The 26692-nt window shown below is 43.8% G+C and overlaps 2 protein-coding genes across 3 annotated transcripts in view; both read right to left on the reverse strand.

Moving 5' to 3' along the window:
- Positions 1-6977: 6977 nt before the first annotated feature.
- The window catches only part of Grin3a (glutamate ionotropic receptor NMDA type subunit 3A), a 169074-nt gene continuing 149359 nt past the window's right edge, over positions 6978-26692 (reverse strand). The window contains exons 7-9 of one of the 2 annotated variants that reach the window (XM_038348001.1): positions 11484-11648; positions 9918-9994; positions 6978-7317 (exon numbers count right to left, since the gene is read on the reverse strand). In XM_038348001.1, the coding sequence (XP_038203929.1) occupies positions 6978-7317; positions 9918-9994; positions 11484-11648 (582 nt within the window). Of the gene's footprint in view, positions 7378-9917; positions 9995-11483; positions 11649-26692 lie in introns of both variants that reach the window. The other variant, XM_038348000.1, reaches the window with a different exon arrangement.
- On the reverse strand, positions 21158-21670 carry Ppp3r2 (protein phosphatase 3 regulatory subunit B, beta). Its single transcript, XM_038348002.1, has one exon. It carries the CDS (start codon positions 21668-21670, stop codon positions 21158-21160), a length of 513 nt encoding a protein of 170 aa, XP_038203930.1.

Here is a 26692-nt window from a genome sequence, read left to right on the forward strand (position 1 = left end):
TGGCCTGGCCTCCCTGCGTTCACATTGGTGACTGCTTTAACTGTCATAGAACCTTCCTCCGATAACTGACGGAAGCAGACACAGATCCGCAGCCAAGCACTAGGCCGAGCCCAGGGAGTCAGTTGAAGAGAGGAAGGAGGGATTGTATGGACATCCAGAGGTCAAGGTGATGACAGGGAAATCCACAGAGACAGCTGATGAGCTCCTGGGAACTTACGAGGTCCAGACAGTTGTGTGACTTGGTCTGCTTGTAGGGCCCCTGGCAGTGGGACCGGAATCTATCCTTGGAGCTTAAACCTGCTTTTGGATCCCATTCCCTGTAGTGAGATGCCATGCTCAGCCTTGATACAGGGGTTGGGGGGAGGGGCTTGTTCTGCCTCAACTGATTGCTGATTGTGCCAGGCTTTATTGATTCCCCATGGGAGGCCTTACCCCATTGGGAAGAGTGGCTAGGGGGTGGGTTGGGGGTTTGGAAGGAGGGTAGGGAGGAGGAACTATGGTTGCTATGTAAAATGAATAAAAAACTCAAAATAAAAAAATAATTGAGGTAAGTTTGGCTGATGGAAGCCAGGAGTCAATAATGGCTGCTGGTGGTGGGACATCCTCAGTCCAAGAAAACTCAACAGTGTTTTGGAGCACTTCCCTGGCTGGTACAAGCAGTATTAGAAAAATCTTTTTTGGCAAGGAGCAGAAACAAATACAAATGGAATGCTACATTGTAGCCATTATTGACTCCTGGCTTCCATCAGCCAAACTTACCTCCTTAATGGGTCTGCATTTGATAGCTAATTCTGTGCTGGTTGCAAAGAGTTCTTCATATTGAGATAACTTTTAATACTCAGCAGTTTGTCTTCCTTTATATTGTTACCTTTTTTATGTTGCATGTTGCTTTTGGAATCAACCTGACTCTTTGCCCAGTATATGATAGTTCTGCTGATATTTGACTGTTTATTGATGAACCTATCTTCATAAAGAATTTTTTGAAAACTCATCAAATTCCGTGAATAAGTTTTCTTCATAATCCATTTGAAATTATTCCTAATAAAATTATAAAAAATGGTTTTTTTTTTTTTTTTTTTTTTTTTTTTTTTTTTTTTTTTTTTTTTTTTTTTTTTTTTTTTTTTTTTTTTTTTTTTGTTTTTTCGAGACAGGGTTTCTCTGTAGCTTTGGAGCCTGTCCTGGAACTAGCTCTTGTAGACCAGGCTGGTCTCGAACTCACAGAGATCCGCCTGCCTCTGCCTCCCGAGTACTGGGATTAAAGGCGTGCGCCACCACCGCCCGGCAAAATTATAAAAAATGAAAAAAAAATAATTGACTCATGTCAGTAGGAACCAAAGAAACTGTTGGTTTCTGTGTATGTTGAATTGGATTTACACAGTGAAGAAATCCTTGGTGTGGAAAGAAAATATTTAGATCTTAAATGTTTGGAATACTAATTGTCCCGTGATAAATAAAGCTTAGCTTTACCTTCCAAGGATTTCTGTTCAACTTTGGTCCCTTCCTGACATTAGCTGTTTCACATTTATTATTGAGATTTGGATTTAGAAAGGGCAATGTCCTAACACCTTAATCCCCAACATGTAGCAGAAGCACAAGGTGCTCAGTAAAGTTGTCTGAACAATTCAGCTCTCTTGATCTGCCAGCTGTTCAGAAGTCTCTTATTGTACATGTGTGTGAATTGAAGCCTTATTTTCTCTCTTTCAAAGTGCTTTCCTTATATATCAGAGTAAACTCTTTAAATTTCACATATTTATGATGGAAAGTTTATGACATGCATGTGCAGCAGGTGTCATCTTTGCTGCTATAAGACTTGATGTGCATTTAAAATTTTGCTTTGTGTAAATATGTGTATGATGAGTGCATGTGTATATATGTGTGCGTTTGACACTGCATGTGTGTGGAGGTTAGAGGGCAGCAGGTGTCAGTTCTGGTCTTCCACCTTGTTTGAGGCAGGTCTTGTTTTCCTATGTCTTTGCAAGGCTAGCTGGTGTATTAGCTTCCAGAGAATCTCCTGTGTTTGCCTTCCATTTTACCATAGGAGCATTGGGATTACAGATCCCTGCTACTCCATCTGGTGTTTACATCTGTTCTGGGGATCTGAACTCAGATTCTCATGCACACACCTCAGTCACTCTACCCACTACCTCACCTCTGGCCCTGGTGTGCAATCCTTTATCAAAATACATAGCACATTGTGTTCCTAGATTGTAGCTCTCATACACAACTAGACTGAGCCCTACGGGTCCCTGAGTTAAGAATCTCCCATTACCTTGCTGTCTCCAACAGCGTCCCCATACTTGGACCCCAGAATGAACAGATGAATGATGCAAAACATCTTGGGGAAGTTGGCAGTTTTATTGTGTTATGGTAAGCTTATACTTTTTGATATTCGATTTGGTTATATTTCAAAGGAATGTATGTAGAGACTATGTCAGGCTAGATTCATGAAGGCAAGTTTGCAAGCTGCTGGAATGGCTTGGACTGCCAGAAACTGCTTGCATGCCTGTAAGGCTGCTGAGTGATTTGAAACTGTTGGTACCGATGCTTGGCAGGCTTTCTAAGGAAGGCAGAGCAAATGCCGACGGACTGTTCTGTGAGGCTTGGGTGGCTACAGTCTTGAGCCTGCTGGACCAGTGCCAGTGCCGTTGTCATTTCAGTCTCCCTCTGACCTGTGGAGCTGGGGGTCAGAGTAAGACAGAGCAGGGGCACTGAGGAGGGAGACGCAGGCACCGACCACAGTGCTAACAGTGCTGCATTGTGGTTGTGCTGTTTGCACACTCACCTCTGCTGCTGTTGCTAGCTGTGTGACCTGGTCTGATCACAAAGTCTCTCTGACTTGTTTCTTCCTGCCTGTAACGTAGTATTTAATTATTCTACACTACATCGGAAGTGTTTAGTATCAGATGATTATAATCTGATCACATGATTATAATCTAATCTGTCTAATAAGTCTTGGAAAGATCAATCGAGAGAAGGTCCCCCAAGGCTAAGACCATACCTGCCCTTTCCATTGTGTTTTAGCCGAATTACTAAAGGAAGATGATTGGGGCAGTTTTTAGAGATCTTGAAAAGTGTGGTTTTTTTTAAATTTATTTATTTGTTTGTTTATTTCTTTAAATTTTCCCTGTAATGTCTTTCTCATATGAAGATGTTTCTGCTTCCTAATGCCCAGGCTCTGCATTCTCTCAGCATATCTTGTGCTGCTATGGACTAGACCAAAGAAACATTCATACATCACCTAAGTCTTGCATTAGTGGGGCTCCTGTGAAAAGGGACTGGTGTCTTACCAGTCTTTGTCCCCCCCCCCCAAATGCTCAACACGACCAAAAGTGAAGTTTCTATCTGAACATTTATTCCACAGTTATAGAAACTGAAGATGGAAAAGACCCGAGGACATCTGGTCCATCCCCGTGGTTGTACAAGAAAAGTGGCTGGAGCAAAACAGCCTGTTGACATCATGCTCACAAGACAGCATTTTGGTTCTTGGAGCGGAGCAGTTGCACACACACTGTAATGAAGATGCAGAGCAAATACTCTTCACAGACCTTAGGAAATACATAGAAGCACTTCATTTTCATAAAATGATTGGCAACGAAATGAAAGAGCGTGTGGGAGTTCCTAGATAGGATGTGTTTGACAGGAGTGGGAGAGTGGGATGGGGGAAAGGCAGAACAAAACAATTCAGGTGATTTAGTGGTTTTAATGACTAGAAAAGCAATTTCTGCTGAAGACTGAGTGGATTTTCAGGGTTGCCTTTCCAAAGATGAGAGGAGAAGAAACTGTAAAGTAGCTTCTTTTCCTTTCTTGATCCACACAAAGGGGTGCTCAACTATGCCCCAAGGCTCTAGCAGATCCAACACCAAAGAGAGGAGTTATCCCAATGATGCAGTTCTGGTCTGCATGGCTCCATGTACCATTTCTCAACAGGAAGGGAAGCAGCCATTCCTGAATAGGGTTTGTGCAAATCTTATGTATAATAGGAAATCCTGGTACACTACAGACCCTACCTTCTTAGGTCTCTGTGGCTGCCTCCTTGGCTGTCCCAGCTGCTCTAACTTGTTTTCATTGTTGGAGGAGCACTCTTTCGTCTTTGTGACAGATGTACTATGGAACCCTTAGTCAAACAAACCGGCTTAGCCAGTCGTGCTTAGTGTGTTTCCCATGCCAGGCCACCTTGGAGAATGGGCTACATCCCCTTGAAATGTGGGACAGTTGACCATATTCCAGGTTTCCCAGTACAAGAGCCTGGAAGGGAAAAGAGGATCTCCTGATCTCATGAAATGGGAGTTCAGGTGGCAAGGCTGAAGCCCCCAGCTCATTCCAACAGCCGTGCCCCTGAAAGCTTTCCTCTGTGAGCCCCAGGGGGAGGTGAGGGAACTGAGGGAGGCAGAGCAGAAGGAAGGTTTGGAAGGACTCTCCCTTTTGTGAAATCTTTGTACAAAACACAGCACTGTTTCACAGATTGCAAAACACTTCAATTACTACCATTAAAAATTTTGCTATTTATCATGAAAACTGCTTCACAAGCAATTATGTTTTCTTCACCCAGGACATTGAAAGCATTTTAAGCAGTGCTGACAGCAGTAAGCCTCCTTTACTCTTGTTGCTCCTTGTTACATCCTGGCCGCATTATTGGCCAAGTGCACTGTTCTCTGCTCTGTAAGTAGGCAGGATGCTCTGCAATGCGATCACCACTACTCAGAATGCCTCAGTAGAGAAGCTTAAGATAAAGCAGATATACAAAAATCCAAACTTACAAAACAGATACATTAAGGGAGAATTGGTTGCATTACAAAAGGATTCTTTACAAAAGAATTCACCTCTGTGTTCCCTCACATAGCCAACCTCTCAAATACACTCAGAATATGAGTTGCTGCACAAACGTCCATGTACCACAGGAGCATGGTTGTCATGTGACTTGAGATACACTGCATCAGCCTTGCAGGCTGAGCAAGTATCCAGGGATGCTCAGAGCAGTGGCCCCAGGGTATTAACAGGTGGGAATGGCAAAGGGATGGAACCTGCCAAAGACAGCTGAGGCCTGCTGGGGGAGAGTACAGGAGGAAATGAGGGCATTGTAAAGCATGTTGTTCTCTTCTGTTTCTGGGCATATTTCTCCCTCATTTGGAATGTTTAATCTTTAAGGCTGCCATCTGTTTTTACAGCTCCCCTGCCTCTTGAATATTTGAGCTTCCTTGCACTCCTAGGTTTACCTAGCCATTGAGCTCATTGCTCAGGTGTTCTGATTACAACCTAGGACACTATCTTCATCTAGGGATCTGTGCAGCTCTTGGTGGAGCACAGACATTGTGTTCCAAAGTGGGAGGAACTTTATGATGGAAGCCCCATTTAACGATCTGAACACTTCTTGGCACAATATTGTGCATTCATTGTAGACTTTAAAATAACTGAGCAAGCAAGTACAGAGAAGATGAAGCAGCATTGGCCAACAGGAAAGTCTACTTCTAAATGGAACCCTGGTGTTAAGGTGGGAATGTGGAAACCATCAGTAAGTTAGAGAAAAAAAAAAAAAAACAGGCTCTTCCTTCCTTCCTTCCTTCCCATGTGCTGGAGGTAGCCAAGCTTCCAGAGCAGTGAGTTTCTGAGAGGAACTGTTGGACTGTGTGTTCTGGGGTGCTGGCTAGCATAAGGGTTCTGAGCCCACCAGGAGACCCCCCAACATAACTCCTGGCAATCGGCAGTCTGATGAGGGCCTTAGATGATTGCCTAGCTATCATTTGGGAATGGATAGGAAGTCTAGAGATCTTACGGTTCTTCGCTTTCCGCATGCCAAGCAATCGTTTGACTAGAAAGTGATGCCAAGAGAGAGGGAATGCTAGGCTAGTTATATCCACTTGTGAGGGCATTATATGGAGGCAGGAGGATAATTGGACTCAAACTGACCTTAGTTCATAAGAGCAGGAAGTGTAAGGATGGGAGATGCTGAAGCAGAGCAGACGCCAGTATATGGCATTTGTCATGTTCACAAACCCCTTGTGGCTTCTGGAGTTCCTCAGGCTAAGAGAGGTGACCACTGATCTGAAAACAGCTTCCCATGAGGTGTGCAGAATATTCCCTTTAAGAGTGTCGGTTCCCAGACCCTGTCACAGGCATTAACAAGGGGGTAGCACAGGTTCTTGCTAAGGATATAGCCTTGCTCTGCTTCTCTCTCCTTTATAAAAGGCACACACTATAGTGGGGATGTTTAGTTACATTAGAAGTATAGTGCAGCACATTCTTTAGCCAAATTGCCTTTCTGGCCCAGAGCTTTATTTTAAATACACCTTGTGCATTGTTAATTCCCCATCTGCCTGCCCTCTGCTCACACTCCCTGCTTCCCTTTCCCTTTCAGAGTAGTGTGTCAACATGTTTCTACTAAACGTTAGCTGGGATGGGCTCAGATCCAGAACTGCTCGAGCATGAGGTGCTACCTTAGCCTTGCTTGTAATTCTGAGCTCTGTTTAATTTTTTTTTATTAATGTATCTGCTCTGCCCCAGTTTTCCTGGCCCCTAACCTGCTTTTTTCAGAAGGTAAGATCAAATCTAGATTGGGAAGTTGTATCAAACCTGCAAACCTGGGCAATTCTATTTTGTAATAATATCAAAAACCAACCCAGTAAGACACAGGTATGCACAACAATTTTTATCTCTTGTTGAAGTGCAGAGAGAGGGCTAAAAACCGGAAGGATTACTGTGGCACCAGGTGAAAAGGCTGACAGGAGCCAGAATTCTCTGGCTGCTCACTGATCCCGTGTACAGACTTTAGCCCTGACTAACTCTAGGTTCCTACTATGGAAAAGATTCCTACCCTGGAGACCTGGGGGGGCACGTGTGGGAATTGCCGCTGCTGCTGCATGTGAGGCCGAGAACCGCACACTTCACTACCAGACTCCACACTTTTGTCTGTCCATACAAAAGAGCCTTACAGAGTGCCTCGAGGGCTTCCGAAGACCGAGGAAGGGAAGCCATGGCACAGCCTAGGATTCGCAAGTCCGGTTTGTCCTTTGGTACTCCTCCAGCTCTGTTTTCCTGCTTACAGCCAACTGCAGCTCCTGGCGGATCACTTGGATCTGCTTCTCCAACTCGGAGAGTTCCTGCATCACCGAGTTCCGAGCTACATTGAGGGAGTCTGCTTTCCCGTTGGTGGTCAGTGACGCAGGGAGCTCTCTTCTCCTTGGAGGGAGAGGGATGTCCTGGTGGGTCTGGGCACCCAGCTGGTTTTGTCCTTCCTCATCACTAAAGATGTATTTCCGTTGGTTGTCATGACTCAGATTAGAAGTATTCCACACCATGAGCTGCTGGGGTCCCATGTTGGACCTAGGAAACAGAGACGATTCAGAGTCCCCTTCTGTCCTGCAACCCCATCTTCTCCAGCTCCTATGTGAACAACGGAGAACTAGCTGTGTTTGTAGAAATGAAGTCACCAAGCCATGAGTAGACTGCCTGTTTAGAGCACCATGGGGAAAATAGGAGCCATGAACTGAATTGAGTCTCACCAGGCCGTATGTTGCTTTGACACAGGAATTAATGTCTTCTGGTGAACTGAGAAATGGTGCACTGTCTTATGAATTATTTAAAGTATCTCTCTGTGTGCACGCACACACACACACACTCTTGCATGAGAGAGGGAGCTAGAGAGAGATACGAATATGTAGGTGGACAGGTTCATTGCAAGGATAAACACATGTTGAAGCCATAGCAAGACATCCTGTGTTTCCCTCTATCACCTTTTACTGTATTGCTTTAGACAGGGTCCACAAAGTTATCATTCTAGCTAGGCTGGCTAGCCCACAAGATCTGGCTGTCCCATCCCCCAGTGCTGGGGTTACAGGCACATGTAATCATGTTGAGCTTTAACTTGGGTGATGGGGATTCAACCAGGTCCTCTTGCTTGCAAAGCAAGCCCTCTTTCTTGCGGAGCCATCTTTCTCACACCTGGGTACATTTTCATACCCTGCCTTCAAGCAGTGCTGCCTGGAGATATCCCATGGCTATAGAGATTAATAAAAGTGAGAAATCTTTGTTCAGATGTGGTACTCTGAGCCCTGGTTTGTTATTTTATGGCTGACTTTTATCCCTTCTAGGCTGTTCTGGGCTTTGGGGGAGAATAAAGGTGTATTAGTGTTTCTCACTGCAGGGGTGGTTTTGTGCAGATTGAGAATGATAAGCAAGAACACCCTTGATCCTTGCTGAGGTGGCGATGACCTGAATGGATTTACAGTTCCTTCATGCTTACTTATATCGTTTGCCACTATCACGAACACATGGCTGTAGGATGCTGGGTGGGTAGGGGAGGGAGCTGGGCAAGTTTCTAAATACACCTTGACAGTTGGGTGCAATGAGAAGAGTATCTCACTGTAAGAATAGCTTAGTCTAAGCAGTGTGACTACCAATTCCTTTTACTCTGGAAGAGGAGGAGGAGGAGGAGGAGGAGGAGGAGGAGGGATACGACCATGTGGTACAGCACAATAGGAAACCCCTCCCCCGCCCCACCATCGGTCTGTGATATCCTATGTGGTGCTACAAGGCAAGCCTGTAGGGTTAATTGGGTCACAAGGATGAAGACGTATTCTGTCTTAGCTCTTTGTCAGAGTAAGGAGGGGAATCTGTGAGAGAAGGGGCTAAGTTGAGTGAAGAGACACATTTGGCTCTCAGTTTAGGTGAGGTAGGCATAAGAGTACTATCAAAGGGGCAGGGGCACTTGGCTTCTTATTTCTATTCATGGAAAAATGTTTTTTAATTGTAAGATAGTATTTTATAGCTATGTGTTCTTGTGTTCCTCTGACTAAAAAAATATAGAAAAGCCTCTCTAAGGTAACAGAGAGAGCAGCTGTGACCTGACTAGTCTGTAGCGTGTCACTAGCAGACGTGCACTGTCGGGCTACCATACTGACAGCCAGGTGATGGGTCATTCTGTGACCATGAATGATTCTGACACAGAGGAGAACCAAGCTAGACGAGAGTCCTGCTGTATACCATTTTCCTTCTGGACAAATGAGAGGTGTTAGTGTCAGATTTTAAACTACCCAGAAATCCCAGCTTTGAGCTAATGATGCGCCACCAATTCTCAAAGCCAATGCCCTCTCTGAGGTCTCGGGGAATGCAAGAGATCCGGGAGGGCAGCCCTGGGCAGCTGCAACGGAGGCCAATAAGCAGCAGACCCTCAGTGCTTCTGACATCTTCAGTCACCTTGGATGAGGACACAGCCATCCATGGTCTGGCTGGAGTGAAGGTGTGGACCTCTGAGGCATTTAATTTCTTTTCCTATTAGTGAGTACCTTATCTAAGGAGTCATGAGAGTGCCAGAAAGTGGACTTAGTAGGGCATCTCTGAAGCATGTTTCGCATTTTTCCAGGAGTGCTGGAGAGGCGAGAAATTGAAACACGCCTAGAAGGCATTCCAGGTTGGCGGGGGATGAATGCCCGCCCAGGAATGAATGCTTTCATGCATTTGGTACATGCTACTTGCTAGTATTTATTAGACATTTGCTTTGATTTCAGGAATGAGCTTACTATCTCATTTATAGCTTATAACAACTCTAGGGAGTGGGTACTTTTTCACAGATGAGGAGTCTGAGGCACAAGTAACACATATTGTTAAATGTTGGAGATAGGATTGGACTCAGAGTCCAGGCTCTGAGGTCCATACATGCATTGTTAAACTTGTTGATATTTTGCCTATGTTACATTTCAGTGTATATATATGTATATGTGCATTGATTTGTTTATTTTGTTTTGTTTGATCATAACTGAAAATCCATATATTTATATTGATTTTGTTTATCAACAGATTTCTCCAACTTGGTCTGAATACTTATTTAGAGGTAACTTCCTTTTTGATCATGGGCTATCATCACGTGATCACATCTCTAAGCTCTTATTTTACCGAGGGCTTTAGCAACAGCTGCGACCTCTTACCTCTTTTCCACACGCTTTGTCTTGAAACGTGGCTGCTTTTCTTCTACAAATGACGTGTTTAATGCTCTGTGCAATCTCTGGTAGGAAGAACAGATTCATAGAGATCATTTGGAAAGTGTGTATCAGGGGACACATCCCTGCTTGGGGTCTCACAGATCGTATCTAGTGGCTACAAACCTTGGCTTCTTTAACCCAAATTTCAGGCATGCATGAAATTAGGTCAACATTCAGTAACACATCACAAGGTAACAAGGATTCTCAGTTATAGCTTGTTATTTCTAGAAGGAGGAGAAATGCTCTGGATGGTAAAATGTTATATAAAGAAGTGACAACCGACAACTCCTCTGTGGGACAAAGCCTTGTAGAGTTGTCAGAGTTGAGTCAAAAGCAACCAATCCAAGGAAGGAAAGCGGGCCACCTGGGAATTTAACTGTATTAGCATACAACAGAGAAGATCACTTGTCTGCAAACTTCAAAGAGACCAACAATTTCCCAGAAAGTATGAAGGATAGGGTTCAACTGTGAGAAAATTATCTGTCTAGAAAACAAACACAAAAATAAAATGAATGACACACACACACATACACCCACCCCTGCCCCCCACAGAGAGAGAGACGAGAGAGAGAGAGAGAGAGAGAGAGAGAGAGAGAGAGAGAGGGGGGGGGGGGGGGGGAGAGAGAGAGAGAGAGAGAGAGAGAGAGAGAGAGAGAGAGAGAGAGGCAATGAGTAACAGAATGGGTGAATGGCAAAATCAGAAACACATTCAGCCTCACCTTCAAGAGGTGATGAAAGGTGAGGCAAAAGTCATGGAGTACCAGGATGCAGAATGCAGAAGGGATCCCACACTGGGGAGGTGGGGTCCCTCCATCCTGACTGCATGCTCTGACTGCAGCATGGATATACACACTAGTTTCACACTGGCCAAGTTGTGCAAAGGAATGTGTCCACATGGTCTTTAATTATCTTTGTTAGTTAGCTGTTGGTGTCTATCTTAGACTTGAGCCGGGCATTGGTGGCACATACCTTTAATCCCAGCACTTGGGAGGCAGAGGCAGGTGGATCTCTGAGTTTGAGACCAGCCTGGTCTACAAGAGCTAGTTTCAGGACAGAGAAACCTTGTCATGGAAAAAAAAACAAAATAAAGAAAAGACTTTACTTCTGTGAGACATGGCCTCACACAAGCAAGCCTCAGAACTGCTGACAGAAAAACAGATCAGGGAAATGGGAACTTGAGACACATGCTAGCTCTCATGAATCTGAGACGAATCTGTGGGGAATGGATTTTTCATATCGCCTCTTCAGATGATCTTTGTTAAGTGAAACTGGGTTCAAAACAGTTATGTTTTCTGTGGGCAGCACTAGTGTTTTGGGAAAGGAAGAGATACCATGAGTCCTCAGTTTATGGGTAGGTGGGTTAGTGGGATAAAGGGCATTATGACCCAGAGTGCTTGGCCATCCCTCTCTCGGTTTCTCGCCATTTGTCAGTTGACAAAATTCCCTGGGTCTTTACTTCTCTGGGAATCCTTACGTACAGGAGCACGGACACAGGGTTCCTGCGGAACTCACCTGACTGGTGTGCAGCCAGTATTGCAGCTTAGATTTGTTTTTGATTCGTGGTAGCAGCAGTCTGTACACTATGTGTTCACCGATGGTTGTCAAGATGGAGAGACCAAATCCAATGCAGAGCAGCACGAAGAGGCCCGAGAAATGCTTGATGCCCATTTGCAAAGTCTGTGGTAAGACAGGAGAGGCCGTGTCACAACACCTGCAGCCTGGCAGTCGGCGGCTCTTTTGGATTCAGTTTTTCTTTAGCTGGGGACCTTTCCTCCCTGGGTGAACCCCACTCTACTCTCGCACGAAGGACACACCCCTAGTGACTTCAGGCTGCTGCTAAGCACAGTCGTCACACATGAATCTCCCTGTGTGTCATCCCTGGAGTCATACAGAGGCTTTGAGTCTGGACTGTTCCCTTTCTTAGAGTCTGAGAAATAAAGAACTGTAACAGTTGGATATGTGAAGCAGCTCACGGTTCACAGAAAGAAAAAACCTCTTTCAGGAGCTGAGGAGGAATAGATTGAAGGAGAAAAGCTCATGAACTGAATAATCCTGGAAGCTTGATCTTGCAGGGAATGTTGGGACCCTGCAGTTCAATGACTTAATTTAATAGTTATGGAAATAAACCAGTGAGGTGTTGACAGCTGCACCAGGCCCCCAGATGAGACAGCTGTGGAGAAGAAGGAAAAGGAGCCTCGCTTGCTGGCTTTTTGTGAGGAGTTTTGTGGCTTTATGAGGATACATGCCATAAAACGTTCTTTTGTGACATGTTAAAAGATTGGCTAGTGTATTGTTATCATCGATAATTAGTACTTAATATGTTACTGCTATAGATAGCAAACAGGGAGGTTTGCTGTTGGGTTTCAACATTCGCATCATCCAATGTTCAAACAGACACTAAATGAGCCATACTCTTTAAATAAGGGTCTGTCAAGATAAGGAAAAAAAAAACGTAATTCACACCTTTTCATTAAACACATGGGCAAAAATCTCATTTTTCCCATATTATCCCAGTAATTAATAATAACCCGTCTTGAGCTTATGCATTTCTCTATTTAAACTTCTTTTACACCTACCCAATACTAGGGTAACAAAAGATTGTATTTTATTTTATCTTATTTTATGTTTGTGAGTGTTTTGCCTGCATGTATGTTTCTACAGCACATGCAAGTGTCCGTGGAAGCCAGAAGAGGGTGCTGGATCCCCTGGAATGGAGTTAAAGGCAGCTGTTCACTTCCACATAGGTGTTGGGAATTGAACCTGGGTCCTTTGGAACAACACTTCTTCTTAACTACTAAAGCCATCTTTCCAGCTCTGTATATTTATTTTATGTATTTACTTACTTTTTTATTTTTCAGGACAGAGTTTCACTGTGTAGCCCTGGCTGTCCTCTGTGTTAATTTTCAAACTAGACATTTAATAGGCAAGCTAGAGCCTATTAGTGTATATGGATATGATGATCTTTTAATACCCTCTTAAGTATTAATTCCCTCCGTTTCACATTTAAGGTGCCTAGAGATTAATAATGTCTCCCCAAATCTAACACACTACTATGTGGGGGAACCAGGCTGCAGATACAGGGTGACATCTGTGCTTTTTGTTAATCTCTCGCGCAGGTATCCTCTGGTATCTGATTTCTCACTATGCATTCTCTATAGCAACCTGCCAAATTTTTTTATTTAAAAAAACCCCTAGCGTTGAAATTGAAAACCCACTGTAGTTTGCCTGTGAGCGTCAGCCGGAACGCTGTGTCTGAGTCTGAATGATAAGACCTAAGGCTGAAGCTGTAAGTCAGCCTCTTTCTCCTGGGGCCATTATGCTTGTTAGCTTCTGTCAATTTGATACACAGTAGAGGTACTTAACCGAACCTCAACTGAGGAATTGCCTCCACTATATTGGCCTGTGGGCAAGTCTATGGAGGCCTCTCTTAATTAATGATTGACTATGCATGGTGCCGCAGCTGAACGCGTGGGTTGTGTAAGCGAGCTGAGCAAGCCATGGAGAACAGACCAGCGAGCAACTTCGCTGTGTGTTCCCTGCCTCTGGTCGTGTGTGAGTTCCTGCTCGGACTTCCCTCGGTGCCACGAAATAAACCCTTTCTTCAGTGCTTGATATCAGCCATGAAAAGCATACCAGATCAGTCATGTTCTTTTAATCATGCTATGCATTTGTTTTGCCCCTGCACCCCAGCAGTAAAGCACTTGTTAAACATATATAACCCCCTGGGTTCAATCTTTAGTGCACAAGATGAAAAATAAAGCAATACATAAATAGCTGATGTTAAAGCTTCAGATCATGCAGCCGTCCTTGGTGGATCGCTGTGTGTTAGGAATGTACACGCATAGATTCCCAATAGTATCTTCATGATAGTTAGGAGAAGCAATTCTTCTTTTGAATTAAGTGGGAATATCGTCTGTGTTTTCCTATGAGATTAATGCAAAGGCTGCCACCGTTTGCAAACACTGGTCCTCACATTTCTAAGAACAAACTGATCCAGATAGAGATGCCTGTATCACCAAATGTGTGGTGTCTGCCCAGACCATTGGTGCTTCCAGGAAATGCAGAGACCAAGACCACTGATTTTGTTGGAGCCCAAACTCTGTTTTGAATCTTGTTTATATGGGGACACTTGGAACAGCTGGCGAATGGTTGGGTAAATAAGTAATTTCCAAGCCTCCAGCGAGGAATGCTATGAAAGTATTTCACTCCTCATTTGAACCTTGTATGTTAATGACACCCCCATGCAACTAATCCTTCTTCCCATCCACAGGCTCTCTCCAGCACACAGCAAGCACGCCAGTTCATTCCTCTGTTCTCTACAGAGTTATCGGTATCCACTGTTCCCAGTTATTCTCCCCTCATTCTGACTGGGACCCACTTTAGTCAGTCCAGCTGCGTCAGTCACCTTATTTTTTTAAATCTGTTTTGATTTTTTTCACTTAGCTTTGGGGGTACTTCTCTCCCTTGCTTCCTCTTCAGTCCCCATTGTGAATCTTCATCTTTCTGACTGTAATTTATAGCACAATTTCCATTCTTTGCTATTCTTATTTTTTTATATAGATTTATGGCTTCAAATGCCAATGATATACAAATGACCACCAAGAATTAAGGACTTCATTCTTCAATTCCCTACTGAGACTATCTAGGTATCCCAAAATATACACTGAACAATTAAAAGCAAACTTCCTTGAATAGAGGTACCCTATGTGGATGGATAATGCTGCTATCAGAAGCCATAAGCTTGGAAATAAAAATCCCAGTGTCAGGAGTGGGATACATTCCTTTGAGTTGTTGGTAAAGGAAGCCACAAAGTCCTCCCTGAAAATACAGGTTATTGCCATTGCTGTTGGTTGTTCATCAGAACTAGGTGATAAGACCCTGGTTGTCAAATACACCACACACTTTGCTTTCAGGATATAGAGAAATCAAATTGAAGCTGAACTGGAAGCTTACTCCTTGCTGACTAGCTTCGATAGTTAGTTCTAGAAGGTACTATGCAGGCCACTGAGAGAGAGGAAGGACTAGAGCCTGAATGCTACAATACTGGCATGCTAGATAAGATGTGCCCATTGGTGCAACAATGGCATGACCATTATGGGAGTAACTGTTTTCTAAGTGGCCTTGAAGCTGTCTGCACAAGAATAATGTCTGGTACTGTAAACCTGGTCAGAAACCTGTGACTGAGCCATTGTAAATCATAAGAGGCCATCTACTGTTGCTGTTTTGCTAAGTGGGCATGTTGATAAACTGTCATCTTAATATTTATATTTTTGATTTTCAGCCTTGGTCAAGGAAGTTTCTGCTTGACCATGCACCACCATGCCAGGCAATTGTTGGGTTTTAAAAGACAATAGCAAGAACATGTTTTAAAACTTTCATTATCAACAAGAATGCACATTTGTGTTGGTTAATACAGAACCAAAATTGGTCAACGTGCTAAGAACACCGAGTGTTCAGCCGTAACTAGGATATCTTTTTTTTTTTTTTTTTTTTTTTTTGGTTTTTCGAGACAGGGTTTCCCTGTAGTTTCTAGAGCCTGTCCTGGAACTAGCTCTTGTAGACCAGGCTGGCCTCGAACTCACAGAGATCCGCCTGCCTCTGCCTCCAGAGTGCTGGAATTAAAGGCGTGCGCCACCACCGCCCGGCTACTAGGATATCTTTATCACCCTCTCAAACCTCCAAAAAACATAACAAAAGGGGAAATGGAAAACAATGTAAGGGCCCAAGAGTGGAGAGGAGTGCTGTGAAATCTGTCTCTGTACATGGCCTGGCAGTGATGGTAACCTGTCTAAGACGGAGCCCATCAACATTCCATCATGGGTAAGTGAAGAACTCACGAGGCCCCACCCCCATCTGAGGAGCTATAAGCAGTTTGATTTGAGATTACTATATCCTTTTAATAGAAAACAAATACTTTATTTTTGAAATAGTTTCATTTGTAGCTTAGGCTGGCTTGGAACCCACTATGTAGTTCAAACTGGCAATGAACTCATGGAAATCCTTCTGCCTCAGTCTCCTGAGTGTTGGGATTATAGGTATGAGCTACCATGATTGGTCCCATACAATTACTTTAAAATTCTATTTTCTTATCTGAACTAAGAACATTGGCATATATATTTTCTAAGTGTTAAGCAAGTACACACTATTTTTTTTAAACAAGTCTTTTCTAAAATAATACTTTCCCCCAGGAAGTGGTGGTTCACACCTTTAATCCCAGCAATCAGGAGGTAGAGGCAGTCAGATCTCTATGAGTCTGAGACCAGACTGGTCCACAGAGCAAGTTCCAGGATGGCCTGGGCCCTGTCTTGAAAAAAACAACAAAAAAAAATGCAAAAACATACCTTTAATATTAATTTCTAAAATTTATTTACTAACTTCAACAGATTAAATCTATTGCTTCTTTTATTATAATTTACTACTCCCAAACTGTTAGTTGTTTTATGATTATACTTCCATTATATATGATAAATATTGCTGCAGTAAAATAAAGTCCTTTCAGAAACATATCATTTTTGGATCATTGTGGTAAACACTGCCATGGGAGCAGTTGCCAGGCCAATGGCTATCACTATTTTGGTGATTGGTGTCTGAAATGACCTTTAGAAACTGGCAGAAACCATCTCAGTGCCACCAAAGGTCCAAGATGCTGCAAAGATCCAGCTCTGCATAGCTTCGCCAACTTTGCTGTATAATTAGTTTTTCCTGTTTTTTTTTTTCTTTCTGGTGTTAACATCAGAACCAGGACCACCTGTGTGTTATGCAAACACTACCACTGGCCATACCCCTAGTTCAGTTTGATTTAATTATTGCAATTATTGCTTTTTAGATGGTTGGATATTTTTCCATGCTTATTTTTCCTGACTTTTGTGTAAATCATGTTTGCATTTTCCATATTTTATGCATTTTAGACATGAGACTTTTAAAAGCTATTGACCTTTCTTAACGTTTTATATTTTTCCACTTTAAATTTTACTATAGTGTCCATTATTATTATTATTATTATTATTGTTGTTGTTGTTGTTGTTGTTGTTGTTGTTGTTGTTGTATTTAGTCCTTGGAAGTTTGAAATTGACTGCACGTATTTTGCCCACCCTTCTGTTGTTTCGGTTGCCTTCAGGAAAATGTTTTGTGCTCAGTGGTGATTTGGGAGAATACTGATGCCTTCAGTCCATCTTGAGTTTTTTATGCTAAGGAATGAAAGAGCTGCATTAAGATTTCTTCAAGACTTTCAATTTGTCCCACTACTTCAGACGCTTATACCCTGAAAGGTCACTTCCATTGTAAGATGGCCTACCTTCCTTTAATAAATTTCAATTTCATTTAGAATCTTTGGATTGTGTGTGTGTTCTTTACCTGCTGGGATCAAAGGCATACACCACTATGCCAGGCAATTGTTAGGTTTTAAAAAACAATGGCAAAACTGTGGTTTAAAACTTTCATTATCAACAAGAATGCACATTTGTGGATTAGATTTAACCTGTGAACTGTCAGAGAATGTCCTCCCATCTACATAGCTTTACTGCTGTGTCTATGCACTGTTATCTTTATTATAAATCATTTAAAGGTGTTGTGACATAGTTTATGAGTCATAGTCATTGGCTACTAGCGTAGGTAATCTTGAAGAGGATTCCAGGTCCTGGGAATACAGCCTATTGGTAGAATGCTTGCCTAGCACGAATGAGAGCCTGGGTCCTATGTTTAACTGTCTCACCCTCTCAGTCCACTGCCAAATATCCGGTCTAATTCTCAAACGATCAGCTACCCTCCTGTGCCTCTATGATATTTCTAAAGCATGATTGACTTGGAATATGAGCCAGTTGTGCTGAGGACACTATTTTCCCTCTGTTTCAAAAAAAGCATCTATCTAGTGGCTTGGAAATTATAACATATGGTGGAGAGCAGACACACTCCATTAATACAGAATCACAACAATGTGTTGCTACTAATGTGTGTAACCTTGGAGCATAGTGCTATTATCAGTTTAATTAAAATACAGTGACTTCTTTCTCAAGCTAAGATGAAAGTGGAAGGTAGGTTCAAACAGTCCCCAGGGGCTGGGGTGATACTTTAGTAATTGACCTGAGTTCAATTTTGGGACTCGTTAAATAGCCAGGCATGGCGGTACACACCTGTAATCCCGGAATGGAGAAGATAGAGACAGGGTCTCTGGAGCTCACTGACCAGCTAGTGTAATCACAGTAGTGTCCCCAGGTCCCAGTGAGACACTTTCTTAAAACACAAAGTGGATGGTTCCTGAGGAACAACACCCAGGGTGGACCTCTTGTCCTCACATATATGTGCACACCTGTGCTTGTACACTTGCACATGTATGCATATACACACTTGCGTGCACACACACACACACACACACACACACACACACACTTTTTAAATATGCCTGTTTCTTTGCGATGCATAAACCTGAAGAGGTCTGAGTCTCTTGCTCCTTGACAGGCAGTTAGTATGTTAGTTCTTGGCCTCTCCTCTTGTGGATATTGACCAGCCTACATTGATAAGATTATTAAGAATAATTTGACACAAATGAATATAGTAACCATAAGAATAAAAGGGATTTAATATGGGAGAAAGGAACCTTGGTCTTTGTAGTCTTTTTCCAGCTTCGTATCCTTGGACAAGATTGGCTGAGATGATGGCACCACCTTGGTGCTGATCAGATGATATAATGAGAGTTAGGTGCTCATTACCCCATCCATAGTAACTGTTACTGTCACTCCAACGAGATACACGAAACTGTTGGTTTTGGAGAAATTGGCAGTTAACTGAGAGAAGGAACATTCTAGCTTGGAGGTAAATATGGTCCTTTTCCCCAGACATCTAGCCAGACCTTTCCTCTTCTAACACCAGAAACAAACAGTGAGTTCACAGTTATTGCCACAAAGCGTTGGGCAGCTACGATATGTAGATGGTTGAACAACTAACTTAATCCAGCTACTTCAAAAAACTGTTAAATATGAACAGTTAACCTGAATAAAATCCTCAGTCATAATTTCAATTTTTTTCTATTTGAAACTGTTCATTTCCAGAGTGATAACATCTGTCATCAGAAGATCTGTTTGGGTTATGCTCACTATTTTTACTAAAATTTCCTCTCAAAGTCAAATATGTCCTCTCAAAGTCAAATATGTCAGGCTAGGATGAAAGACTCAAGTGTTTTCTAGACGTTAAGTTGGAAAATCTGTGGTGTGATCTGCCTTCGCATGGCGAGGAGGGCCTTGGGGTCTGTTCCTATTATTTCCTTTCTGGGTCAAAATTACATGGATGTCCAGCTAGGTTTAGAGCAGTTGTGGCAAGGTGTCAAGACTTGAGGATGTGAAGATCCCAGTCTCTTTTCTACACAGATCTTACAGCCAGAGAGGGAGGGGAAGGGAGGGAAGTTAGCAGAGTGAGTGCTTTACATGCTCCCTCTTTGAACCTTCAGGGTTAATGTGGATGGAAAGACCCAGAAGCTAACTTGTCCATATTCACCCAGTTAATATGCGGTCAGGGTGACACTGTTCTAACTGAATCCATACCCTGGGTTGTTTGGGTCTCAAACTCTCTTTAACGATTGTGAAATGGGTTTGCCTCTAATGCTACAGGAGTTATAGAGTGAGCAATTCCTAACCCTGTGGTTCCCAAGAATAATATGAAAAGTGTTGCAGTATGCCAGCAATGAAATCTGTGGATCCCTACCTCCTGAGACTAATTGGCAACTTCTTTAAAACATAACAGTAAATCTAAAATGGTTAAGGGATGTCTCTCGACTGAGTAAGTGCAGCAAGAGTTTATTTCATTGTTACGGTATTCTGAGTATCAGGCAGCTCATTATGGGGTGCAATCTGTGAAGTGGCAGATGCTGGGGTATGGGCTACACCTGCCCTTCGAAGGACACCTTGTACTCTATGAAATGACAATAGTATAAGGGGTTTCAGAGAGCTGGTGACATTTATGGGGATAAACAGTAGTGTTAAACCAACTCCAAAACAGAACAGGGCTTGATCTTTTCCATGAGGTACTATCTACCATTGCTGATCTCAGACCACTGACAGGACCTATGCGGATTGCGGAGAAAGGTGCATAACATTAGATCTTGTCTAGCATCAAGTGTCAGCACATCCCGGGATCCTAGTCTAAGTATTCAGGCACGAGGAGCTCTGAGTTGAATGTGACAATGAGGAAAACTTCCTGAGGTATGACAGCTTTTGATTCTCTGGCAGGAACCGGATCAGAGTCTCAAAAGCAAGCCCATGCAGTGTTGCCAGCTTTCACTATGTTCGCCAATCTCCGCATTTCTCCTCACGCAGAACAAAAAACATTTCCGCATCCTGGGAAAGGTCACCATAGCCTGAATCTGCTGATTCTGCCCTGGAGGAGAATGGGCTCTGTCTCATTCTCCTCAACTGGGTGAGGCAGGCTGAAAGGGCTCTTGCTGGGGAGGATGTTGCCTGATCTGACCAGATTCCTGCTTTTTTTTTTTTTTTTTTTTTTAACCTACGAGGTTGAAAATCTGTTGTTCTGAGACTGGTGGGCTGGCCATTTGGTCCAGGCTTAGCTGTTCTCTCGTGAACTCAAGGCTGCTTTCTGGTAGGCTGAAGCACTGAGACGGAATCTTCCCATTCAGACCCCATGCCCAGGGATTTCTGAGTGATCGTGGAGAGTCAGGTGCATCCTGTTAGGGAGGTGTTTGTGCCCAGAGAGAGACTAAAGGATGCTAAGCAAAGATAAATATATTTTTTGCTGGTTACAACAGGAAGTTAACAATTTGCCAAAAGTCTGAATGCCACAAGTAAATGGAAAGGGTTCCTAACATGCCATGAAAGTCGCTGTCTTCTCCCATATACACAGCCTTGAGGGAGAAAGGCAAAGATGTACATTTTCTTACTTTTAAGCTTTTAGTCTTCTTGACCGTGCTCTCTAAAACAAAGAAAAAAAGCACTTATGAGAATTATTTGAATTTCCAATTTTTTTTCCTCCCTGCTCCCCCTTTGTCTGTAGTCACCAAGAGTTGAATTAATAACACTGCATGGATGGTAGAGGCAGAGAGAAACACTTCCGGGTTAGCCAGAGAGACAGGAGCTAGATATCTTGAAGAGATCTTGAAAGAGAAGAAAGCTAAATATGTTTAGTGGAGCCCTTAAAGAAACCAAACCAAACCAGACAATTGGGAGGAAAAAAATGCACAAAACTCACACAAACACGACCAACTTCTTGTGTATCTCCATATTTCTGACCACATCACAGAACTCCGGAAAGGAGATCCGGCCATCGCCGTCCTGATCATGGACCAAGATGGTTTTGTCCACCAGCTGCTGCAGCTGCCAGTCCTTGAGGTTGTTCCCCACCATCATCTTCAGCACCTGGAAGAGCTCCCCGTTGGAGATGTAGCCATCTTTGTCCATGTCATAGATGCGGAAGGCGAACCTTAGCTTCTCCTCTTCGTTGCCCTTGACGCTGAACTGCGAGGTGCCCTGGATGAACTCGTGGAAGTCCACTTCCCCGTTGCCATCCGTGTCGAAGATGTCGATCACTCGACTCACCAGTGGGTTCTGCTGCAGCTCAGGCAGTGACATAAACTCTTCGATGCTTAGGGACCCCGATTTGTCCAAGTCCATCTTCCTGAAGCTTTTCCACAGCTTTCTAATCTCATCGTGGTCGAAGTTGTTGCCCATCTGGGAATGGTAGCTGGCCTCGTTTCCCATGGCGGGGGCAGGAGGGCTGGCAAAGCCAGTAGGAGGGAGGAGACCTCAAGGCAGGGAGTGCTGCCGTTGGCCTGTGCAGCTCGCGCGAGAGAGCATGCGTGGGAACCAGAGGTGGGCACCATGGAGGGAAGGTGAAACTTGGTGAGGACAGCAAGAAGGGGGGAGAAATAGAGGCTGGAGGGGCTGGAAGAACGAACCGGGGTTACCCAGGAGAGAGATAGCTGCGGCTGAGCAGGCCTCCTTTCTAACGCAGGTCTCTCTTAAAATTTCTATCTCTCCTAGAAATTACTTTCTCTTTCATCTCCCCTTCCTAAGAAATGTGAGCCCTAGGGGAGCTAGGGACACATTTAGATAATTCACTGTGTTATCCCCAGCAAAAACTACATAGCTTGACAGATAATATATACATAACAGACATATGTTAAACCGTTGACTGAGGGTAGCATCAGACTGCTGCTTCCTTTGCAGGCCTGGTGTAAGAATCTGCTAAAATGATGGTCCAAGCATTGATATGAAGTGAATTTCCCATAATTCTCCCTGGGGGCAGCCAGACTGACATGGATCTCTGTCAGGAACCGAGGCTCAGAAGATTCATAAGAAAAAGAATTTTTTACTCAGATTTACAGACACCAAATACTCTCGAGAATTAAAAAAACTTCTTAATTCAGAGCACTTTCAAAAAATAAAAAATAAACAAAACCCACTGTTCCCAAGAACAAGGCCTCTGTTGCTCTGTGATTTGTCTCCATGCCTGTGTGGGGGCTGGCTGTCCCACAGAACATGTTAGAGCATTTGGAGAGGGTTCACGGAAGGTCTGTGTGTGCCGAGAGTGGCAGCTTACATTTCTCATCTTTCTCCTTCCATCCCGCTAGGTTTGTTCTTTCAGCCAGAATTAATCTTGCTTTCCTTTGGAGTAGTGGCTCCAATTCTCTCAATGTTGGAAAAAAAATACATGTAGTTCAAAAACAATCTAGTTCAAAGGGACTTGGGGGGAACTTCAGGCTGCTATACTAAACAGAGGGAGGCAAGCGTCCCCTCACTCCCTAAATCCAGTGCATCTCATGTCTATGCTCTTTCCTTCAAAGGAAGACTAGCTGGAAGGTCCATGGGAAACTGGTGCAGTGAGCCACTGGGCCATTTTAATTTTCTCTGTAAAAAGATGATAATTGTGGTGGTTTGAATAAGTATGTCCCCAGCACAGGCATTGGCATTTGAATACTTGGTCCCTACTTGGTAGCATTGTTTAGGGAGGTCTCAGAGGTGTGGCCTTTTGTCAGGAAGTTTATCCCTGGGGAAGGGTTTCAGGTTTAAGAGACTTGCAGCATCTTTAGTTTGCTCTTCGCTTTCTGCTTGGCTCTCAGCTTTTAGCTTCCAGCTCCAGTTACTACACCTGGGATGATGGTGATGTTGATAGACTCCTATTTCTCTTAAAGCAAAAGCCCCCACCCAAGTAAGCCCTTTTTCCTACCAGTTGCATTTGTCGTGATGTTTATCTCAGCAATAGAAAAGTAAGGAATCATTTATTGTTTTTTTTAAAAGACTTGTTTTTGTTTTTGATAAGTGCATGTCTGTATAGAGGTGTGTGCATATGAATGAAGGTGTCTGGAGGGGAGAGGAGGGTGTCAGATTCCCTGGAGCTAGAGTTACAGGCAATGGTGAGCCAGTTGATGTGGGTCCTGGGAATCATCTGGGAATCAAGCTCAGGTTCTCTGTAGGAGCAGTACATGCACTGATGGTTGAGCCGTCTCTGGGGTCCTTCCATTGGTGGCAGCTTCTTCTTCTTCTTCTTCTTCTTCTTCTTCTTCTTCTTCTTCTTCTTCTTCTTCTTCTTCTTCTTCTTCTTCTTCTTCTTCTTCTTCTTCTTCTGCTTCTGCTTCTGCTTCTGCTGCTGCTGCTGCTGCTGCTTCTCTTCTTCTTCTTCTTCTTCTTCTTCTTCTTCTTCTTCTTCTTCTTCTTCTTCTTCTTCTTCTTCTGCTTCTTCTTTTGCTTCTTCTTCTGCTTCTTCTGCTTCTTCTTCTGCTTCTTTTGCTTCTTCTTCTTCTTCTTTTGCTTCTTCTTCTTCTTCTTTTGCTTCTTCTCCTTATTATTATTATTATTATTATTTTAACTACCCTTTACAACTCATGCTGTGCTGTTTTACTGCAGGCATATTGGATTTTAAAAAATAAAACAAAACACCCCTTACCGTCCCAAGATGTGCTGTTTTACTGCAGATATGTTTTGTCTTACATGCTTGCTTTCCAGTTACCCAGAGAAATGAACAAGGCATAGTTTCTGTAAAACCTTTTTTTTTTTTTTTTGGTTTTTCGAGACAGGGTTTCTCTGCAGCTTTTAGAGCCTGTCCTGGAGCTAGCTCTTGTAGACCAGGCTGGTCTCGAACTCACAGAGATCTGCCTGCCTCTGCCTCCCGAGTGCTGGGATTAAAGGCGTGTGCCACCACTGCCTGGCTCTGTAAAACCTTTTTGAACTTGCAATGTTAAAGGAAATCACCAAGCTGTCAAGGTTCCATGTATCTGTAATCTCAGCACTGGGGAGACGGAGGCAGGAGGCTCAGGAGTTCTAACTCACTGTGGCTACATAGTGTGACTATCTCAAAAGGGAGTGGGTAGAGATCACCTTAAATTGTAATGTAAGATGCTGACAGCAGTGCTAGTCTCTGAATGCCACTCTGCCCCTCACTCTGCTCCCTGTCCTTTCTAGAGTGCCTCAATTTTTCTAGATTGGGGGTGGGAGATAGGCAAGCCCTGAGGGTGACTGATGTTAGCTTTCTTCTCTGACAAGAGAACTGTTGGGCTGATAATACTCTGTATAGGTTCAGGTGGCTTTGGGCTGAAGTTGGCCAACATAATCATTGCCACTATTCTTACCTAATTTTATTTTTATGTTCTGTGCTAGTATAATCAGCATCTTAAAGGAAGACTGTCTGGCAGTCCAGGGCTTGTTTGTGTATGTGTGCATTTAACAGGCATTTGTTAGAAAAGAGCCACAACAGATACTAAGTCACATCCGCAGGCTTTAGTGGATAACCTAGTGAACCATCTTGTGGAGCCTTCAGAACTGCAGTGAAAACAACTTCCGATTTCAGCAGCAGTATGGGGGCAGCACAACTTTCCCCGGGGTGTCCAGAGAACTCCAGGCCACTGAGAAGGCTGGGCCCAGAGCAAATAAACCCACATCAGTGGACAGACCCCTACCAGAGAATTTCAGACAAGGTTCCTTGAGGACCCAGCCAAGGGACCAGACCGATGGCCACCCTACCTGCCCTGCTCTCAACTCCTATGCTAGACATCACCAAAGGCAGACATGAAGCCCCAAGGGGTCTTAGGGAAGGAGTATAGAGCTGGTGGCCAAGGCACACAGGTAAGGTTAATAAGTGTGTGTAGGTGCAGGGGAGACTGGGAGGAAGTTGCGCTACAGCTGGAGCTGATAGTCTATCAGAACACATGGCCATGTGGGCCTCCCCCTCCTACCTAAGCTTTCTTCTGTATTCAGCAGGGATGGGGAGCACAAGGTTGGGTGCTTGGCATTGAGGGGTACAGAGTGGGAAGGCCTTCTAATGGAAAGGAAAGTAGAAGCCAGGCCAAAGGCTATCCCCTGAGGTGGATCTTCAAATGTAGACAAGGCAGAGGAAGACATCAGCTTTGCCTAGCACCACCTGCAATCTCTCACTTGGCCAAAGGGAACAGATAGTCACATGACACACAGTGTCTACCTATCAGAACCAGGCAGCTGATGAGAGAGGCATAAGGGACCTGGGCAGGTGTGGTGGTCTGGGTGATAGTGACCACCAAAGGTCCCCAGTTGGTGGAACTGTTTAATTAGGGGGTGTGGCCTTGTTGGAAGAGGTGTCACTGGAGGCAAGCTTGAGGTTTCAAAAGGCTCATGCCATTCCCATTGTGCTCTCTGTCTCCTGCTTGTGGATCAAGATGTGAGCTCTCAGCTGTTCCTGCAGCCTGCCTTGTCTTTGCCCCACCATCATGGACTCTAACCTGGAAGCGTAAACCCAAATTGATGTATTCTTTTGTCATTTGCACTGGACATGGAATTTTATTACAGCCAGAGGAAAATGTAACTAAAACAACAGGACGGAAGGCAGAAATTTCAGTCACTAACAGTGGCTGACGATTGGCTCTTGTCACCCACTTCTTTGGCATGGCTCTTTGATCCAGTCAGGCAGCCAGGCCTGACCCTTTCACATCCTCTGCCAAGCAAGACAGACCTAAGGAACCAAGACAGTTTCATTTTGTTAAAAATGACTGTATTTCATTAACTGGCTGTGAACTAGAACAAGTTGAAAAAAAAAGAAGGAAAAGAAAGAAAGGAATGGAAGGAAGGACAGGTGGACTTGTTAGATGTTGATTGCATTCTGCTGCCACACACTGCTCTAAATACTTGCCATCATGACCTTTGGCTCTTCGGTTCAGCCTCTGAAGACTTCTCATGGCAGGCTTCTGGATCTCAGTGATGGCCACCAGGCATTCACAGATTCCTTAAAGATTTTTTTTTGATAATTATTTGATGTTTACTGCTGTAAAGGAGCCACCAGCTGTTACTAGGAGGCAGAAATGGATATGAGCTTGTAATCCCAGAGCCAGGAAGGCAGGACAAGAGTATTCCTGGGGCTTGCTTGACCGCCAGCCTAACCTTCTAGGTGAGCTCCAGGCCAGTAATAGATGCGGTGTCAGCAAACCAAGGTAGATGATGCTTGAGGAATGACACCCAAGGTTGACTTCTGATCTCGAACAATATACACACGTGCACCCACCTGAACCCCCAGACGCATGAACACACCTACTCACGTGATGATTGTGATGGGTAGCTTAGGTAGTAGACAGAGAAATTTTTCGTGAGGAGAAAAGTTGTCCCAAGAATGAATGATCTAATGACTGGACAGACTCTATTGAGGAGACGGCACTATTTCATTTAAATGTCTCCAACATACAGAAAGATTCCTTCCAGTCCCTGAGTTGTTGAGAGCTTGACACCATCTTGAAAGCTGGAGTAGTCAGTCAATGTGAGGTT

Source organism: Arvicola amphibius, chromosome 11 (genome assembly GCF_903992535.2).
Source record: "Arvicola amphibius chromosome 11, mArvAmp1.2, whole genome shotgun sequence".
NCBI classification, from domain to species: domain Eukaryota; kingdom Metazoa; phylum Chordata; class Mammalia; order Rodentia; family Cricetidae; genus Arvicola; species Arvicola amphibius.

Excerpts from the sequence above, each read along its gene's own strand:
- Ppp3r2 (XM_038348002.1), bottom strand. The coding sequence starts at position 21,670 with ATGGGAAACGAGGCCAGCTACCATTCCCAGATGGGCAACAACTTCGAC.